Source organism: Anastrepha ludens, chromosome 4 (assembly GCF_028408465.1).
Source record: "Anastrepha ludens isolate Willacy chromosome 4, idAnaLude1.1, whole genome shotgun sequence".
Taxonomy (NCBI): Eukaryota; Metazoa; Arthropoda; class Insecta; order Diptera; family Tephritidae; genus Anastrepha; species Anastrepha ludens.
The window spans coordinates 64061474-64079518 of record NC_071500.1 but is presented as its reverse complement, the minus strand read 5'-3'; the positions used below and the strand labels follow the sequence as shown (position 1 = coordinate 64079518).

General features: G+C 37.6%; 2 protein-coding genes across 2 annotated transcripts in view; one reads left to right on the top strand and one right to left on the bottom strand.

Moving 5' to 3' along the window:
• LOC128859605 (protein rhomboid) overlaps nt 1-1182 on the bottom strand; it is an 89023-nt gene extending 87841 nt beyond the window's left edge. The window contains exons 1-3 of the mRNA XM_054096546.1: nt 938-1182; nt 744-836; nt 656-679 (exon numbers count right to left, since the gene is read on the bottom strand). Of these exons, the coding sequence (XP_053952521.1) occupies nt 656-679; nt 744-836; nt 938-1108 (288 nt within the window). The 5' untranslated portion in view covers nt 1109-1182. The remainder of the gene's footprint in view (nt 1-655; nt 680-743; nt 837-937) is intronic.
• Nucleotides 1183-12552: 11370 nt separating this feature from the next.
• Nucleotides 12553-13320, top strand: LOC128861578 (sperm protamine P1-type-like). Its single transcript, XM_054099819.1, has 2 exons — nt 12553-12933; nt 13028-13320. The coding sequence occupies exons 1-2, from the start codon at nt 12778-12780 to the stop codon at nt 13157-13159; spliced, it is 288 nt and encodes a 95-aa protein (XP_053955794.1). The 5' UTR covers nt 12553-12777; the 3' UTR covers nt 13160-13320.
• The last annotated feature ends 4725 nt before the right edge of the window (nt 13321-18045 follow it).

Below are 18045 nucleotides of genomic sequence, written 5' to 3'. Positions count from 1 at the left end.
GGAAGAAAAAAGCTAGCACCTTCCGCAAAGAAAAAAAATCCAAAAAGCCATAGTATTTCGTATTCACTTGCACTTTGTTTTTCTAAAATCCAATGGGCTATAAAACTACTTACCCATAAGTTTTCTAGAGATGCTGTTAAAAAGTTGAAATGATGAGATTTGTTAAATTTTTGTAAGAATTGTATTGTATAAAATTTAGAACTTTGATTTATAAGGTTTTGTTATAAGAAACTTCGAACCTAGAAAAATTCAAAAAACCCTGGTTAAAAAGTTGAAAGTTTTGATGCGATTTTGAAAATTTTTAACCTTTGCGTTATATGCGTTTTGCTGTAGTATGAACTATGTTTTTATTACCAAATATTGGTGTATTTATAATTTTTCATTGTATATATGAGAAGGAATCGTGAATGACGAATTAATAGAGATTATGGCAAGTAGTATCATTAAATCTCTTTAAATGTGGCCGCCGAAAAATGATAATGGAACTACCTTCTTTATTGTACCATGGAACAGTTTAGGCCTTTGGTTTCCGCCCATTTCGCTAACTCAACTCATTCAACAAATTTGAGCTACCTACTTGACCTATTTTAATTGTTTAATGTGTTTTTCTGGTAAACGAAGCGCTAACAAATATGTCAATTAAAAACCAACTTACCATATCAAACAATAGTTTCCATTTCTGTAACAAAAAAGGGATTTGGTTAATACATAATATGAGAGTTTTATATCTAATAGTAGCCTACATCACGCAATAATTCCCGACGCAGTTCCGCCTCATCAAAATCCGAATTGAGTGAGGTGTGTTCAGTTTCATAACCAGCATCGTTTGTACATTGCTGTTTGAAGGAAAAACAACAAAAAATGTATTAAAAATACGCCAAAATCAGTAACCACCCCCGCCCAGAGACATTTACCTCAAAGACGAATACATACTTACATAACGTACTTGCGTGTGTGTATGTGATATGGAAGCAATTGATACTAGCGAGCCTGCTATCGTTGATATGTGTTCAATTTCGGCCAAAGTCTCCTGTTGACTGCTGCCAGCATTATTGGTACTTTGAATATCCACGCCACGAGAACTGCAACGATCGAAACCACTCCACATGCCGCTCCTATACTTCACTACCACCTCTACCTTTGATAACTCACACTTTTTCTATAGCCAAATTGGGACTACAAACAATCGCTGCACATCATACTTATAATGCTATCTGTAGCCCAAAAGCTCCAAGTTTATTTGATGCAACATATAAGTTTTATATTTTCACAATTCATTTTATTTTTAAATTATTAAATTTTTTTTCATTACACAAATATCTTTTTAACATTATTTGTCATGTATTTTTCGCTGTGTACATAAGTGTCATTTCGTTATGCCTAAAAGTATGCAACGAATCTCGTAGTTTCGATTATAGAATTTCTATTATATTCTAGTACGTAAATAGCAGCAAACTATATGATTGCACTTGTGGTATTGATGTAGCGCTGTTCGCTTGTTTACACGTAAACGTTGGTTCGAATCGCGTTCGTCTGTGGCAGGCGGCGAAAAAATGTTGCTTGAATCTATTTATTAATTATTATTCTTCCCTGCAATGTGGTTTATTTGAAGAAGATTGATATTTCTTTGGTTTTTATACTGGTAGATAAATACATTCTGCTTATAAAATATTAATTTCCGCCCTACAGTATTTGTAATTCACGTTGAAGTTTTACTTCAATAACTACTTCGTGAATATTCGTGGGGCCAGAAAATAAAATCCCGTTTAATCATAGACTACTTTCGGCCATCAATGCCAGAGTCTATTTCATGCCCGGGAAATAATTTTATTGCTTCCGCTTGTTTTAACACTACTACACAAATTTGTATATGTATGTATATACTTCTGCACACTTATCGTACCCCTTTCGAATATAAAATTCGCAAAATTTTTCCTTTCCTTCCAAAACGGTTGAAATCCCATTAATTTGTCGATATTTGCTGAAATTATTATTAGCCAGAACTTGCTCGCAAACAAATTAAATTGCCAGCACGCCAACACCAATTACTATGGTTGGATATTTTACCCCTGTGTTGTTTATCTTTGCGCCCTTTAGCAATGAAAGCAATTTTCGAACTAACAAAAGATTTTAAATACGCCAAAAGCACGAAAACACGATTTTCCAGGGAAGTTTATTGGCATTTCCGCTGTTTTTAGTGCCGAGGGTCATTGTTCTTCCTCATGTCGTGTATGTATTATAAGTGCATTACGGATTTAAAAGTAAAATAAAAAATAAAAAAACAGAAAACAAAATTAAGACAAAATAATCGATTCGAGTTATGCCTACGGCATTTGCCTGCACTTTTAAGATAGATTGTCAGTCGTAAGATATTTTGATTAATTCGAAACGCTCAGGTGCTAATTAAATTTTGATCAAAGTAGATAAAATTTAGAATTTTTTTGAAATATTAGCTGAAATAAAAAGTTCAGTAATGGATTTCAAACGTAATGGTGTGATTGCATTCTATTTGGCTGGATAACCACAACCAGCGATTGTTCGTGCGCACCATAAAGTAAATACAGTTTTTGTTTATCGCACCATTACTCGTTACAATGATACTGGTAACATCGCGAAACGTCATGGAGGTAGTCGACGAAAGACTGCAACGTCACGTGAAATGGCTCAAAAAGTGAAGAAGCGAAAACGAAAGAACTGAAAATATCTGGCCGTAGCATCCGGCGCATACTGAAAAATGATATCAAAGTCAAGCCTTACGAGATCCAAAAGGCGCATAATCTCACACCAAAGCAGCAACAAGTCTGACTTGAGAGAGTGAAGGGGTTGCTTCGCTTAGCCGAAAGCCAACAGTTTCCGAACATTGTGTTTTCTGACGAGAAAATTGTTCAAGTATTCTGGAGGTTGCTTTGAAGCCGTGGTAGACAAACATTTCGTTGGCAGAACACGGACGTTTCAACAGGACTCGACACCGTCTCACAAAGCTCGAGTGGACCAAAAATAACTAAAAACCACGTTACAAACTTCGTAATGTCCACACAATGGCTCTCATAATAGCCAGACGTGAGTCCGATGGATTATTCTCTTGGGCCATTTTGGAGAGGAGGGTTCGAACTAAAAGATTCACCAGTCTCGAGACGCTGAAAAAAGTCATTGTCCACGAGTGGACCAAAATACCTGCAAGTCACATTCGGGCAGCTTGCGATTCATTTCAGGACCGTCTCAAGGTCATGGTCAAGGCAAAAGGTGGTCATATCGATCAAAAGTAAATTGATTCTTAATTTTGTATTATTTTCACACATTTTTACCTTTTCCAAACTAAATTTAATGCCCTTTTAATTGGTTACACTTCGAGTGTCGGACCCTGTAGGGAGCCAGAGATCATAGTAGGCAGGGTAAATTAGCAGTGCACAAATCGGCGAGAAAAGGACAGGGTGGTTCCTTACTTCAACACCTCTCATAATTAGCAGTAAGGATAAATATAACTTTTGCAACACCAAAACGGTAGACGACAAATTGATAACTAAGTTCGTGTGGTAGCTGAAATTCTGTGTGAACCAGTAGCCAGTTGTTTTGGTTACAATTGAATATAGCTTTTGGGTGAACATATTGCTTTTTTATTTTTTCCTCTCATAATTAGGGTGGACTACTAAGATCTTACAAACTCTAAGTTAGAGCTACACCGAACAAAGGACAATAGCATATAGAGCAATACGACAAATCTAACGCAAAATGCTCAAAAAAGATATGTGGCATCCTTCGTCAAGTGACCGAGTTTATCACTAGTCACCGTCAAATGCGAACGCACGCCAATACAATGGAACTGCCGTCAAGCAACTTTGACGTAGCTGCCGTGATAATGAAAACATCAAAAACCAGTGTTCATGGAACTATCGAGATCCGTGAGCAGAAGACAACCAAGAACACTAAATATGAACGACTACAATTTTGAGAGATTGAAACCTTCGCCTGTTCGAGAGAAAGATTCTGCGTAAGATTTTTGGACCTTTGCACGTTGGCAACGGCGAATATCGCAGACGATGGAACGATGAGCTGTATGAGCTTTACGACGACATAGACATAGCGCAGCGAATAAAGATCCAGCGGCTTCGTTGGCTGGGTCATGTCGTCCGAATGGATACAAACGCTCCGGCTTTGAAAGTATTCGATGCGGTACCAGCTGGTGGTAGCAGAGGAAGAGGAAGGCCTCCTCTGCGTTGGAAAGATCAGGTGGCGAAGGACTTGGCTTCACTTGGTGTGTCCAATTGGCGCCGGTTAGCACGAGAAAGAAACGACTGGCGCGCTTTGTTAAGCTCGGCCAAAATCGCGTAAGCGGTTATCGCGCCAATTAAGAAGAAGAAGAACCTTCGCCTACCTGCAATATTATTAACTAGCAGAGTGAGAGACTATATGCAGCAAACAAGACACACTACGCCTTAGCGAAAATATTCAAATCAAAGTTAATCAATAAAAAATGCAAAACGATAATATGCCAATCAATAGTGAGATCAGTCTTATGTTATGACGCGGAGATATGACAAAGATCAGGAGGAACTGAGGAGAGTACAGAAAAAACTTTAAGAAAAATACATAGACCAGTAAAGAAAGATAGTGGAGTGTTAGCACAAATGATGTGATAATTGATCTAATACAAGGAGATGGCATAACGCGATTTATAAAGACCCAAAGGATTCAGAAAGAGCGTAGGTTCGTATCTCGGGGTAAGACCAAAACGAGAAAAAAGTTTTTTCTAATAGCGGTCGTCCCTCGGCAGGCAATGGCAAATCCCGTTCGGAGTCGGCTTGAAACTGTAGGTCCCTCCATTTGTGGAACAACATTAAGACGCACGCCAAAAATAGGAGGAGGAGCTCGGCCAAACAACCGAAAACGGATTTAAGCGCCAAACATATATATATATATATATATATATGTTTGGCGCTTAAATCCGTTTTCCGTTATATATATATATTAGGCCGGGTCGATTTGTGGGGAGGCAAAAACATCGCTCATTGCCCTGTGAAAATCATATTCTAGGGATCAAAATAAGAAACTTTGCCGAAGGAACCATACCTCTAAAACGAATTCTGATGTCCTGAGGACTAACAATGACAGTCAAAAATTTGGAAAAGATAGCATGTGAACGCCAAGAATGGCGAAAACCCGTCTTGCAGGCCAAATATCACAAGAAACTGTAGCGCCAAATGATGAGGACGATGATGGTTTGTAATAAATTCAAGAAGATAAACTCATAAAATTCGAAGAGTTCTTGTTAATATCAATCAAAACATATAAATTATTCCTTCTCGAAGAAAACCTTTACTTTTATACTCTTCCTCTATTTTATTAGGTAGTTTTGGCTTTGTACGTTGATGTCAACCTCAAATTTTATTATTGAAAAATAATTTTTTTTTTTTTTAATTTATTGTTAAATATTTATGATTAAATATTATGACTTCAGCTATATTTAATAAAAATTTTATTATTATCGCGTAGTCTTGTGATTTTGCCCTGAGCAAATATTGCCTGGTATATTTTTCCAACTATACACTCGTCTTATTTACAGCACCTCGATTTTACTCCTGTGGAAATGCTTCAAATGCTTGCTTTTGTTGTCTTTTGTTTTGATTTTCTCCACTCTCATCTTCTTAGTATGTAAATTTTTATAAGTGCATACTTCACTTGAGATAATCTACTTCTTTAGTTGGTAAGTGGAAACTTCTCTTTTCAGTTTTTCATGTACTCAACGCTTTCCTGTACTTTAAGAAAGTCACAAAAAGTTGCGGAAAATCAATACCTGAATGCAGAGAAACTCCTTACCAGAGAACTACAAAATATAATGCACGATAATAACAGAGGAAAACGTGATGTTACCAGTCACACAAAGGACACACATACATAAGTATAGAAGTATTAGTGTTTTGTTAGAACACGTTTTGTTGTGTTGATAAAGAGTACAACGACCACAACAACCACAATGACGGTTATAGAGGGTCGGAAACCTTTAATTACTGGACCGGCGGTGCCCACAACGCTTGCAAGTGCATTGTCAAAACATAACCATAACAATGGCAGTAATGTCGATAAAGCAGTTGACGTAAGTAGGAAGACTCAAAATTGCAATGCCGGCGTTTATTACTTGTATGTTACGTCCATATATAAGTATGTGTGCACGCAATATATCCACCTCTATGTATGTGTTTGTGTCGAAAATTTTGTATAGATTTTAAAGCGCAAAATAACTTTGCGAAAAAAAATCCACCTGAACACCACTCTCACTCTAAATTTTGGCTGCATACATCCATGCATAGGTATTATCAATTAGCCACGCACCCGCGCACTATGCACTGTGGTTTCACTATTTATTCTCACTACTTTCGTTATCTTGCTTTGTTTTCTTGTTTTCCTTGTCACCACACGAACACGCGACCGGCAAATATTGAAAATGCGCGCAGTAAGGATAAATATAACTTTTGCAACACCCCCAAAACGGCAGACGACGAAATGATAACTAACTCTGTGTGGTTGCTGAAATTCTGTGTGAGCCAGTAGCCGGTTGTTTTGGTTACAATTGGAAATAGCTTTTGGGTGACCATATTGTTTATTTTTTTTTTTTTTGTTTTCTTGTATTTTGTTTTTCATATGTACTAATCAATTGTCGTACACCAAAGAGCTTGCCTTCAATGCGTGTAAATATGTGACTCATACTCTCGAGGAAACGCACATTTTAGTTAGGGTAATTCCGGAAAAACCAGAGCTGTCTTTATTATATCACATACTATTGCTGAACTGGCACAAATCTGGGAAAAAAATTAAATATTGGCTAAGTTTTTCCTGCTACCTCAGTGATATACGCCATTTCCCGGCACTCCCTGTATATCCCGACCTTCTGATATTGTACCCTCTGACTCGTCTTATGCAAAGACTTGTAAGCTGGGGAGCAGCACTGTTATATTTCTGGAATGAGTCGGGTTTCTATAGATTATAAGAAACTCCATGGAAACCCGATATCGGTTTAATAAAGTTTATGACTGACTCTCTTTTGACTAAGATATCTGCTCCTTCTGTGTCAATATAAGAGTCAAATGGTGGAGAACTTTTCTTAAAAAAAACTAAGCAAAGGCTGAATTAATCCAATATAAAAGTAAACTAATGCGTTTTCAAATCAAGAAGGTACCATATATCCTACTATGCAAATTAGATTAGCTATTCCCTTTGCAAGCCCTCAAATCAAGAAGGTACCATATATCCTACTATGCAAATTAGATTAGCTATTCCCTTTGCAAGCCCTCAATGTTGTAGAATCATAAAATATTTCCCATACAATTTTGGGGAATTCTGGTGATATGACAGTTATTGGCCGGATATAAATCGGGGTCATTATGGCAACGTAGAATCGACTGTCGTAGGAATCATCGAATCACTCTAGTTTGTTTAGCCATTTTGCAAAAATTTCTTTTCAAATGAATACGAAGTAAAATCTCTCGCAATGCATATACATGCATACGTAGCTATCGTTTGAGTGCTTGGATTTATCTTGTTTTATGTATGTACACACATACACATATGTATATTAAACAGTTACATGATAAAGTTGTCATGGCATTTAGATCCGATTCGCTAGCTTATGATTGATGCTCGAACTTCTATCTATGAGTGTACATGGCGTATGGATGATTTGCTCCTGGGGGAAGGATGGGAAGGATGCTTTACTGTCAGTAGCAATTCTTTAGGTAAATTGCTATATTTCCTTTTAATGATTCATCTATACTAAACTCGAGCAGTGAAAGTTTAAAAGTACTAAGTGAACACGATTTCATAAAATAATTTATAATTGATACCTCTGGTCACCCTAACGGTTTTGTTTTGGCCAATATCCATCGCTTTAAGGGTTGTTCTGGTATACAGAACAATCTCTTAAGAATGAGGGCCTGTTGGACGCTATTACTATTTACCACCCTCACCTCACCACATCACATCGTTTGCAACGCGGCAGACTGAAAGGTTCAACCGAAAGTTTGTGGAATACGAAAAGCTGATAAATGTGTCGACAAGCGACTTCCAATGCTGAAAGTAACTGTTATTTTTGTTCTTCAGGGGTTTTGTTTTGATATTCGGTCTGTTGTGGGGTTGTTTACATTTTGAGTTTGCGTGCATCGCGTGCATTACAGCCACAGTCAGATCAGCACAATTATCTACATGCATGTATGTACATATATATTTTTCTACAAACATATGTATGTATGTTTTTTTTATCTCATTTAGTCCTTATTCACTTTATGATGCTTGCATTGTAATTTATTGTGATTGCTTTCTTAATGGTGGAATTTTTTAAACGAACCCCTTCACCCCTTATACACACAAAGCACACATATGTATTAATGTATATTTGTATATGTATGTACATGTATATTTAAAGATTTTTAATTTTTCCAATGAAAATCTATCGGCAGCTCTATAAAAAATTATATTATTTAATGAAAAATACTCTACAGTTTACGCCAACTCTTTTTCAACCGTTCATATTGCAATAGCAACATATTTCATTTCATTCTTTATGACCCACAAATCGACAATAACTCCAAGAAAAAATTATTTTTATTATTTTTATGGGAGTCCTGCCAACATTTTTTTAAATGATGTATGTATATTTTATGGTTTCGATCAGAAGTCTACAAATTGCAACTTTGAAATTACATATATTTGACGAAGGGTTTATGCTAAAACTGTCTTCTTATCAGAAAGCTTAGAATTAATTTGGAGTGGAAGGCCGTAAAGCGACTTCGAGTTCGACCCTAGTACCTTGCTGTCATAGAGTTCTTATTTAAGGTCTGCACTTCTATGCAATAAAAATATAGCAAAAAAAAATATCTTTTCCCCGGTGCAGACACACCTGCCCCTGCAACTTCCTCTTGCATCTAAATATAATATTATGTTCTGATTTATCTTGTAGTTTTTAGATAACCCTTCCCAAGCTTTTTTACTGCCCAGTTTAGCCTTGAAACGTTTGACAAAACTGAGCATCGGTAGCGTCATGTCCATGATATTGAGATCTCAGGGGTTAGTTCAGCAAGAGTATCAAACTTCCTGCGATTTTGATGAACGCCTGAGCCAATGTAGCTTTGGTTATTCTTAGACTAGGCTTATAGCGGTCATCACTCGGCAGGCAATGGCGAACCGCCGGGTATATATCTGCTTTTGATAAAAAAAAATCTATTGTTTAGTGGTGGCGTAAAACTGCAAATCTCTCGATTTGTAAGACTCGATGCTTTCCCTGACTTGAAGCACACCACAACTGATAACTTCGAGTTTATTTATTCAAAATAGTTCCTTCTGGCATCGATATAGTGTTTTGCGCGATCTAAAAGCTTTTCGAAAGAGTGTTTCAGATTATTGACCGGAATGTCCTTCAGGATGTCGGTGCAAGCCTTTTGGATGGCCTCTACGTACGCAAAATATTTTCCTTTCATGGTAGAAGTCACAAAGAGCCATATCAGGCGAATATGGTGAATGATTGATCGTTAAAATGCGATTTCTACTGAAAAAATCAGTCACAAGAGTGGATCGATGAGATGGTGAATTAACATGCAATAAGCGCCAGCTTTCTCCTTCGCGGTATTCAGGACGAATTCGACGAATGCGGTGCAACAAACCCTTCAAAACTCGAGGACAGAAAATTGCATTGATAGTTTAGCCAGCTATCACGAACTCCTTGTGCACAATTCCCTTGGAATCGTAAAAACAAATGGGCATCGACTTGATTTTTGACTTCTCCAATCGCGATTTTTTGGGTGGTGGCTCGTCTGGGACCTTCCATTCGTCACTTTGACACTTAGTTTCAGGTTTATGTTGGAAACACCACGTTTCATCACCAGTTACAATGTTGTAAAGGAAGTTATCATCTTTTCTCGCCTCTTTAATGAGGTCTTGCGAATGTTGAATTCTGAGCAACTTTTGGACCTCAGTTAACTTGTGCGGAATGAAACATGCACAGACCTTACCAGCCCAAATGATCAGTTTATTTGCGATAAATCAAAATTGGAGATACTCAACTCAGATTCCATGAATTTCAACGATGATTTCGGTTAATTTTTGTAAATTTACGAACGATTTCGATGGAGTTTTCAGTGATTACTGATTTTGGGCGGCCCGTATGTTCACTGTCATTTATTTTCTGAACTCTGGCACGAGATAGACAATCATCGCCCTAAGCTTTTTTCATAAATTCAAATGTTTCGGTCAACGTATTGCCCATTTTAAAACAACATTTGATATTAGCTCTCTGTTCAAAACTAATTTTTTTACCGATGACACAAACATTTTGACACTTTAGATGCAATAATTTCGCTTCCACTGAACCGAATGTCACTAAGCTTTCACTGGAAGTCCGCTAGGGATGTATGTAGCTTCCAACGTATTACCTAATTAAAAAGATGGCGCCATCAAAAATATTTTTATGACGGCAGTCTTGTTTATTTTGGACTTCATCTTGAGTAATTCGAGTGAGAACTTATCACTAAAAATAATATTTTATCCGCAGAAACCTATCTGCTAATACGATCTGGACTATGCAGATGATATTTGTTTCCTGTCTCTTTCACTGCATGCCACTCAGAAGAAAGTAGAAGCCCTTGTGGAAAATGCGCGGTTGATAAGCTTAAAAGTGAACATAGCAAAAACAAAACTTATGCGCATGGAGACACACACCGGTGACAGAAGCTTTAATCATTCGGATGAATGACAACACTGGGCAGTGTGTTAGCGGAGGACGAAGGGGCCGACACAGATATTCATGCGCCGGCCAGTTACCATAACAAACGAGAAGCTTCACGCTCTCACAAAAAATATATCCACTAACCTGGAAATCAAAAAGAGCAAAAGGAGCTGGATTGGCCACACGTTGCATTAAAACAACAGCAACACAGCAAAAATGGCTTTTCAATGGAATCCACAAGGAAAAGAGGTTGTGGTCGCCCAAAGATAATATAGTTGAGGACCGGAAAGCGAGCAATTTCATTCCTGGAGTCAGACTAGGAGCTATGCATATGACAGAAGCCGTTGGAAGAGACTATTTTCCGCCCTATGCTCCAATTAAGAGGAGCACATCTTCTAAATTTATGCATGCATTTTTGAGTCCTTACTGTTAGTATACTTTTAAGATGTTCCAAGGAATAAATAAAAATAAATATACTGTTTGTTGCGTGTTTCACCTGGAAAAATAATCTTGAGGAACGTCTTGTGAAATTAGGTAAAATCAAATCCAACGTAAGTAAATTGCTTTGGAAGACCCAACCAAAACAATTCATTGGGCTTGGGACGATATGGTACAGGAAATATCAAAAATTCCTAATAGATTAACATAGACTTTCTAAGAATGGGAAAACTACCTTTTTTGTGGGAAACTTACAGTTTTTAAGAATAGGTTGTCAAAGCTTTTGTAAACGTACCAAAAGTTGCAGAAATTTTTAAAATAGATGTGAATCAAATGCATTATCATTATACAAGGTGAAGTCCAAAATAAAGAAGACTGACGTCATAAAAATATTTTTGATGGGGCCATCTTCTTAATGAGTTAATGCGTTGGAAGTTACATCCCTAGCTGAGTTCCAGTGAAAACTTGGTGACATTCGGTTCAATGGAAGCGAAGTTATTGCATCTTAATTGTCAGTATGTTTGTGTCATCGGTACAAAAATGAGTTTCGAACAAAGAGCTCATATCAAAGTTTGTGGCGATGATTGTCTATCCCGTGCCAGAGTTCAGAAAATAAATGACAGTGAACATACGGGCCGCCCAAAATCAGTAATCACTGAAAACTCCATCGAAATTGTTCGTAAATTTCGGCATGATAATGCATCATCTCATCGATCCACTCTTGTGACTGATTTTTTGACCAGAAATCGCATTTTAACTATCAATCTCTCACCGTATTCGCATGATATGGTTCCCTGTTACTTCTACCTATTTGGAAAATTACATTACAATGCCATCCAAAAAGCTAGTACCGACATCCTGAAGGACATTCCGGTTAATGATCTGAAACACTTTTTCGAAAAGCTTTTAGATCGCGCATAATAGTGTATCAAGGCCAAAGGGAACTATTTTGAATAAATAAACTCGAAGTTATCAGAACAAAGCTCCTGTCGTTTCTATTTTAGCTCAGTCTTGTTTATTTTGGACTTCACTTTGTATATGTGGCGAAAATTATAAATAATTACTTACCATTCACAAAATAACACTAAATTATTTATGGTTTAAATCGTCCTTTTTAAAATTTTTACTACCTGTTCAAAAAGGGAATAAACGTTTGCCCCTTTTCCTCTTACTTTCAAATTGCATCAACGATTTAAGTAGCATCCGAAATCAGTTGTCAAACTTTACAGAACCTTTTGTTCACTTTATTATTGAATCATGCGCAGGTAATTATAAAGCACTCACACCAGTTGTACTGGGTTCCAAGTAAACACTCATCGGCATTCTCCTAATCATAGTCACCCATCAAAGATGAGTAGATTTCCAAAAATGCTGACATATAAATTTCACAAATTTTCTCATTCTATATATTTTTTCAAACATAAATAACGTATAATTATTTTTTTCTTATTAGTGTTTTTTTTATTTTGTGTTAAAATATTTTGGCGAAAAATAAATATACTTAAATTATAAAAATATAAAAGGACAAAATCATATGTTTGGTATAGAGACGCCACAAGGAAAGGATCACTAGCAACGCTGAAGCTGTACCAATTTAAAGCCAATTCAAAAATAAATTATAAGCAGAAAAAATGAGTAAAACAACAAAAAGCAGTACGAGTACGAATACTCATAAAAGCAACCGCAACTACAACGATTTAGATGCTAATAATGATATGTCGGATGAATTGAGCGCGTATAGCTCGGAGGAAGACGAGGTGACATCTCGAAAATCGCGAAAAATACAGGTGAGAGCATAGCAAATGATTTTATTAAACGATAAACGATACGTATGTATGTATGTGGCATCTAATGACACCTCCATTTTTTACTTTTCCACAGCCAACTGATGCTGCGAATTACGAGGATGGTGGCGGCATGTACGACCGTGGTGGTCGACGGCGTCGCGGCGGTAGGAGAGGTCGTAGTCGACGCAAACGATCGCGCTCCCGTAGCCGCCGTCGTCGTCGCTAGAGAATTTTTGTTTATTGTCATTTATTTACTTTTTTTTTTTTTTAAATTTTATGTGAAAGAAAAATTATAATTTTTTTTGTTTTTTGTTTTAACAAGTCATGTGTAATTTAATGTAAATTAATTTGTGTGCAAGTAAATTACAAGTGATATTTTCATATGTACATATGTGTGCGTGTGTGTTCGGGTTTGCTTTTCATTTTCAGAAGGCTGGAAAACATACTTTTTATATGATTTATCTCACATTTCGAACTGAGCTCTCAGTTGTATCTGATTACTGATGATTACAACCCAGGCGAGTCTATACAAGGTGGCGGAACTAGAGCAATAACATTTATATTTATAGGGGATATATACAACATAGCCCTAACTTAATTAGCACACTGGCTACTAGGGCCCTCAGTGCTAATAACATTTATATCACGTGGTAATAGTATATACAAAGTGTGTCAGCCTATCCGATGTACGCACATTTTAAGTTTATTTAATTTGATGTTTGAAAATATTTTCACAAAGTGTATTACACAAAGTGCAACAAATATTTGACTTACAGGTACGCTTGTTTGACAACATGAAAATAAACACTGTTTATTTGTGTACATTAACTCGTTTGTGTTTTTTGCATGATTCAATATTAGAAGGTCGTGTAAAGTTTGGTAAATGTTTTCGAATGCTACTTAACTCGTTGATGCAATTTGGAGGTAAGGGAAAAGGGGCATAGGTTTATCCCGGCCGCCGTAGCCGAATGGGTTGGTGCGTGATTACCATTCGGAATTCACAGAGAGGTCGTTGGTTCGAATCTCGGTGAAAGCAAAATTAATAAAAACATTTTTCTAATAGCGGTCGCCCCTCGGCAGGCAATGGCAAACCTCCGAGTGTATTTCTGCCATGAAAAAGTTCCTCATAAAAAAAAAAATATCTGCCGTTCGGAGTCGGCTTGAAACTTTAGGTCCCTCCATTTGTGGAACAACATCAAGACGCACACCACAAATAGGAGGAGGAGCTCGGCCAAAAACCTAACAGAAGTGTACGCGCCAATTATTTATTTTTATTTTTTTATTTTTATCCCCCTTCTGAAATGGAAGTAAAACATTGAAAAAGGTCTATAATTTTATGTTATTTTATGAATGGAATTTAATTATTTATATTGTATTTTTAACTTAACCATTCCCTTGGATCGGAGGATGGTTCCATGTGTAGAAGTCCACGCAAGTGGGGAAAGTTACTGATCGCCATTCACTTGGGAGTGGCCAGGACGATCCTTCTGCATATGGTTCAAGCAGCTTACAACGTCCGGGATTAGCCCACGTATCCTCTGGGTAGCTTCCGAACTTCCGTTCGGGAGTGAGCTAGCGTGAGAAGGCGAAGCATTCCAGGATAGCTGGTTGTGCGCTGGGTTTGGAACCCGCCACTTAAGGTGCCTCTGCCCGGCTGGTTGATGTCCTCACTGCCATTCAAGAAATGCGAGGGACGGGGCAAAGCAAGAAAAACATAGGACCTTGCGACGTCTACTACAGCTGCCATGTAAAGGAGCGCAAATTCGGTGTCGGATTTGTTGTGGGAGAGAGAGACCAAGTACTGCCGTTCACTCCGGTGGATAAGCGTCTCGCAATAATCCGCATCAAAGCCCGTTCTTTTATCATCTCGCTAATTTGCGCCCACGCCTCGACGAAAGAGAAGGACGATGCGACCAAAGATTCCTTCTGTGAGCGCTTGGATCGTCCCTATGAGCGCTGCCCCCGCCACGACATAAAAATTGTGCTGGGGGACTTCAACGCCAGGGTGGGCAAGGAGGGAATTTTTGGTCCCACAGTCGGAAAATTCAGCGTGCACAACGAAACATCCGGTAACGGACAGAGGCTGATCGACTTCGCCGGGGCCCGAAACATGATAGTCTGCAGCATCAGATTCCAGCATAAAAAGATACACCAAGCTACCTGGCTGTCTCCTGATCGAAAAACGCGAAACCAGATCGATCATGTTGTAATAGATGAAAGACACGCTTCTAGTGTATTAGATGTCCTGCGCAAACGCCTCTATTCGAAGTGTAACCAATTAAAAAGAACATAAATTTAGTTTGGAAAATTACTTTTATTCATTTCAAAGTAAAAAATATGTGAAAATAATACAAAATTAAGAATCAATTTACTTTTGCTCGATATGACCACCTTTCCCCTTGACTATGGCCTTGAAACGGTCCAGAAACGAATCGCAAACTGCACCGTGCATGAGCTGCGCGAGACGTCTGAAGTTGGTTACACTTCGAGTGCCGTACTTACATATATAAGATGGAAGAGGTTTAGTAAATCGTAAAACACATCTTTTGAATTTTCTCAATCCTATTGATTGCGAAATGTTGTTATTATTAATATTTAATAATGACATACTCAAAGTGAGAACGCACAAAATAGGTGTAATGTAATATAAAAAATATCTGCCGTTCGGAGTCGGCTTGAATATGTAAGTCCCTCCATTTGTGGAACAACATCAAGATACACGCCACAAATAGGAGGAGGAGCTCGGCCAAACACCCAAAATAGGTGTAAGCGCCAATTATGTATGCCCTTCGTTATTTATTGTAATTAATACTAGTCGTCGTGGCACCGAATTTACTGGGATTGAAGCACACTAAGGACGATTTTTGGCCATTCCTATTGAAAAGCTTTCTTAAGATGCAATAGTCTAACAAGTTAAGAATGCTCTAGAAGTTTTCTATTGGATTTAGGTATCACAGTGTCACAATGGATCTACGACAAGTGTAAGTGTGACACTGCGACAGCCACTCACCCTAACCTAGGTGTGGACTAACTGCAATGGAGCATTGCCTTGCTGATAGGTTTAAGACTCATCGTGAAATTCTTCATTAAAACATTATCCAAGGCCTTTACGCAATTTTCTGCGTTCATCTTATGCGAAATACAACAAATTGAGTTATTGGGACGGAAGCTTAAAGCACTTCAGGACATAAGAGAGCCACCTTGGAAGTTTCGGAAGTGACGCGGTTTGTCGTAGCTCGCCAAAATCTCTCCAATACTTCTGGCAACCATCAGGCCCATCGAGACTCAATTTTTTTTCATAGCTAAAAATGATGCAATGCCATTCATCATCCCAGAACTAATGGTTATAGTCGAATCCATGTCTAGTTGTCATGTGGCGTAGTGTAAGCCTAGGTCCAGCTGGTTTATTCTAACATTTTAAATTCGAATCTTCATTCAAAATTTGCTGTACTCTTCTCTTCGTAACATTGGGAGAAAGTACACATCTAATTTGCTTAGGGCTGGTGTTTTTATTGACACCCAACCGCCTTATCTCTCTGCTACACCTGTCGTCAATCTTAGAGTTTGGACAATTTTTTCATTTCGATTTACTTTTAGTACTATTTTGCGTACTGATACTCCCGATTTACTATAAGCTAGAATACTATCCGCTCCTCTGTAGATGAGTGCGACGATGGCGGCCGCGGTAACCGAATTGGTGAGTACGTGGTAGGCATACAGTACTAGTACATGGCAGAAATACGCTCGGAAATCTGTCATTGCCTGCCAAGAGACGACAGCTATTAGAAAAAACTTTTTCTATCATTTGATATTCCATGCCCGGAATCTTTGGTATGCCACAGTTTTTGACCGAAAAAAAGAAAAAACGCACTGGGGTGTCGAAATGAAAAAAAGGATTATAAAATGATATCAAAGTTGGAAGAATTTTCCTTTCTTTCTATAAATTTTACACTCATATGTTGAACAATCCTAAACTAATAAAATTAACTATCAACTAACATAATTCAATCTTCCTCGACCTCATCACAGCGTCCTCAACATTCAACTTCGGCTTTAGCATTTGTCCTTCGCAGTAATTTAGTGGAGCTGTTCTGAACTTATTTTCAAAAAGTCGTAGAACTCGACACACGATTAATTCGAATTGTGTTGAAAATATCCGTTCTACTGAAGCGCTAATAGTCAGTAAACTCGGAATATATACGGTTTTCCAAACAGAGGAGTTATTTTGTTATTCAAAGAAAAATGTTTTTTTTTAATATAAATGATCGGATGTTTATTTCATTATAAAGCGGAAGGTATGCGGTTGATAGTGGAAAATAACATCAGGCAAATAACCATCACGACCACGCTTACAGGACGATATCCTTTCCATAAAATTTTCCATAACCGAATTGCAAAATTGCTGCCCTATGTAGACCTTTTTTTCATGTGGCCCCAAAGAAAAAAGTCACAAGGTGTTCAATCACAAGATCTCGGTGGCCAATTGTGATCACCTCTTCGGGAGATAACACGGTCGCCGTAAAATATCAATGGTTTCGTTGCTTGTACGGCACGTAGCGCCGTCTTGTTGAAAATAAACGTTGTCCAGATCAATACCATCCATTTCCGGCCATGGTTAATCATCTCTCGATAGCGCAATCCATTAACCAATAACACTTGTTAATGGAAAACCCGATACCATATATTGAACTAAACTGGCTATCTCAGCATAGTCACAGTTTTTTAGTTTTCATCATGCCAATGACTGCCCATCGATTTTGAGCTGAAACATTATTCTCTTGCGTTTTTTGATTTTGTAGTTACAGCATTAATTTCCAACTTATCCACACTGTGAATGATATTTCGCAACCCTTTAAGAACAATGCAGGTTATCTGCTAGTCCGCGAAAATTAAGAACAGATGGCACGGCTATGTAACATACTTTTATTTTGAACTCAGTTTGAAAAACGAAATGACATAAATTACCTCAAACGGATAAATGTTACTTTTGTGTATTTTTAAGAAAAATATTGGCATTTATGACTGAGTGGAAAAGTTGCTTAGATTTTGCACAATACTCTATTTGCATACAGCTAAGGATATTGCAAAAATAGCAAGATTTAAATACCATAT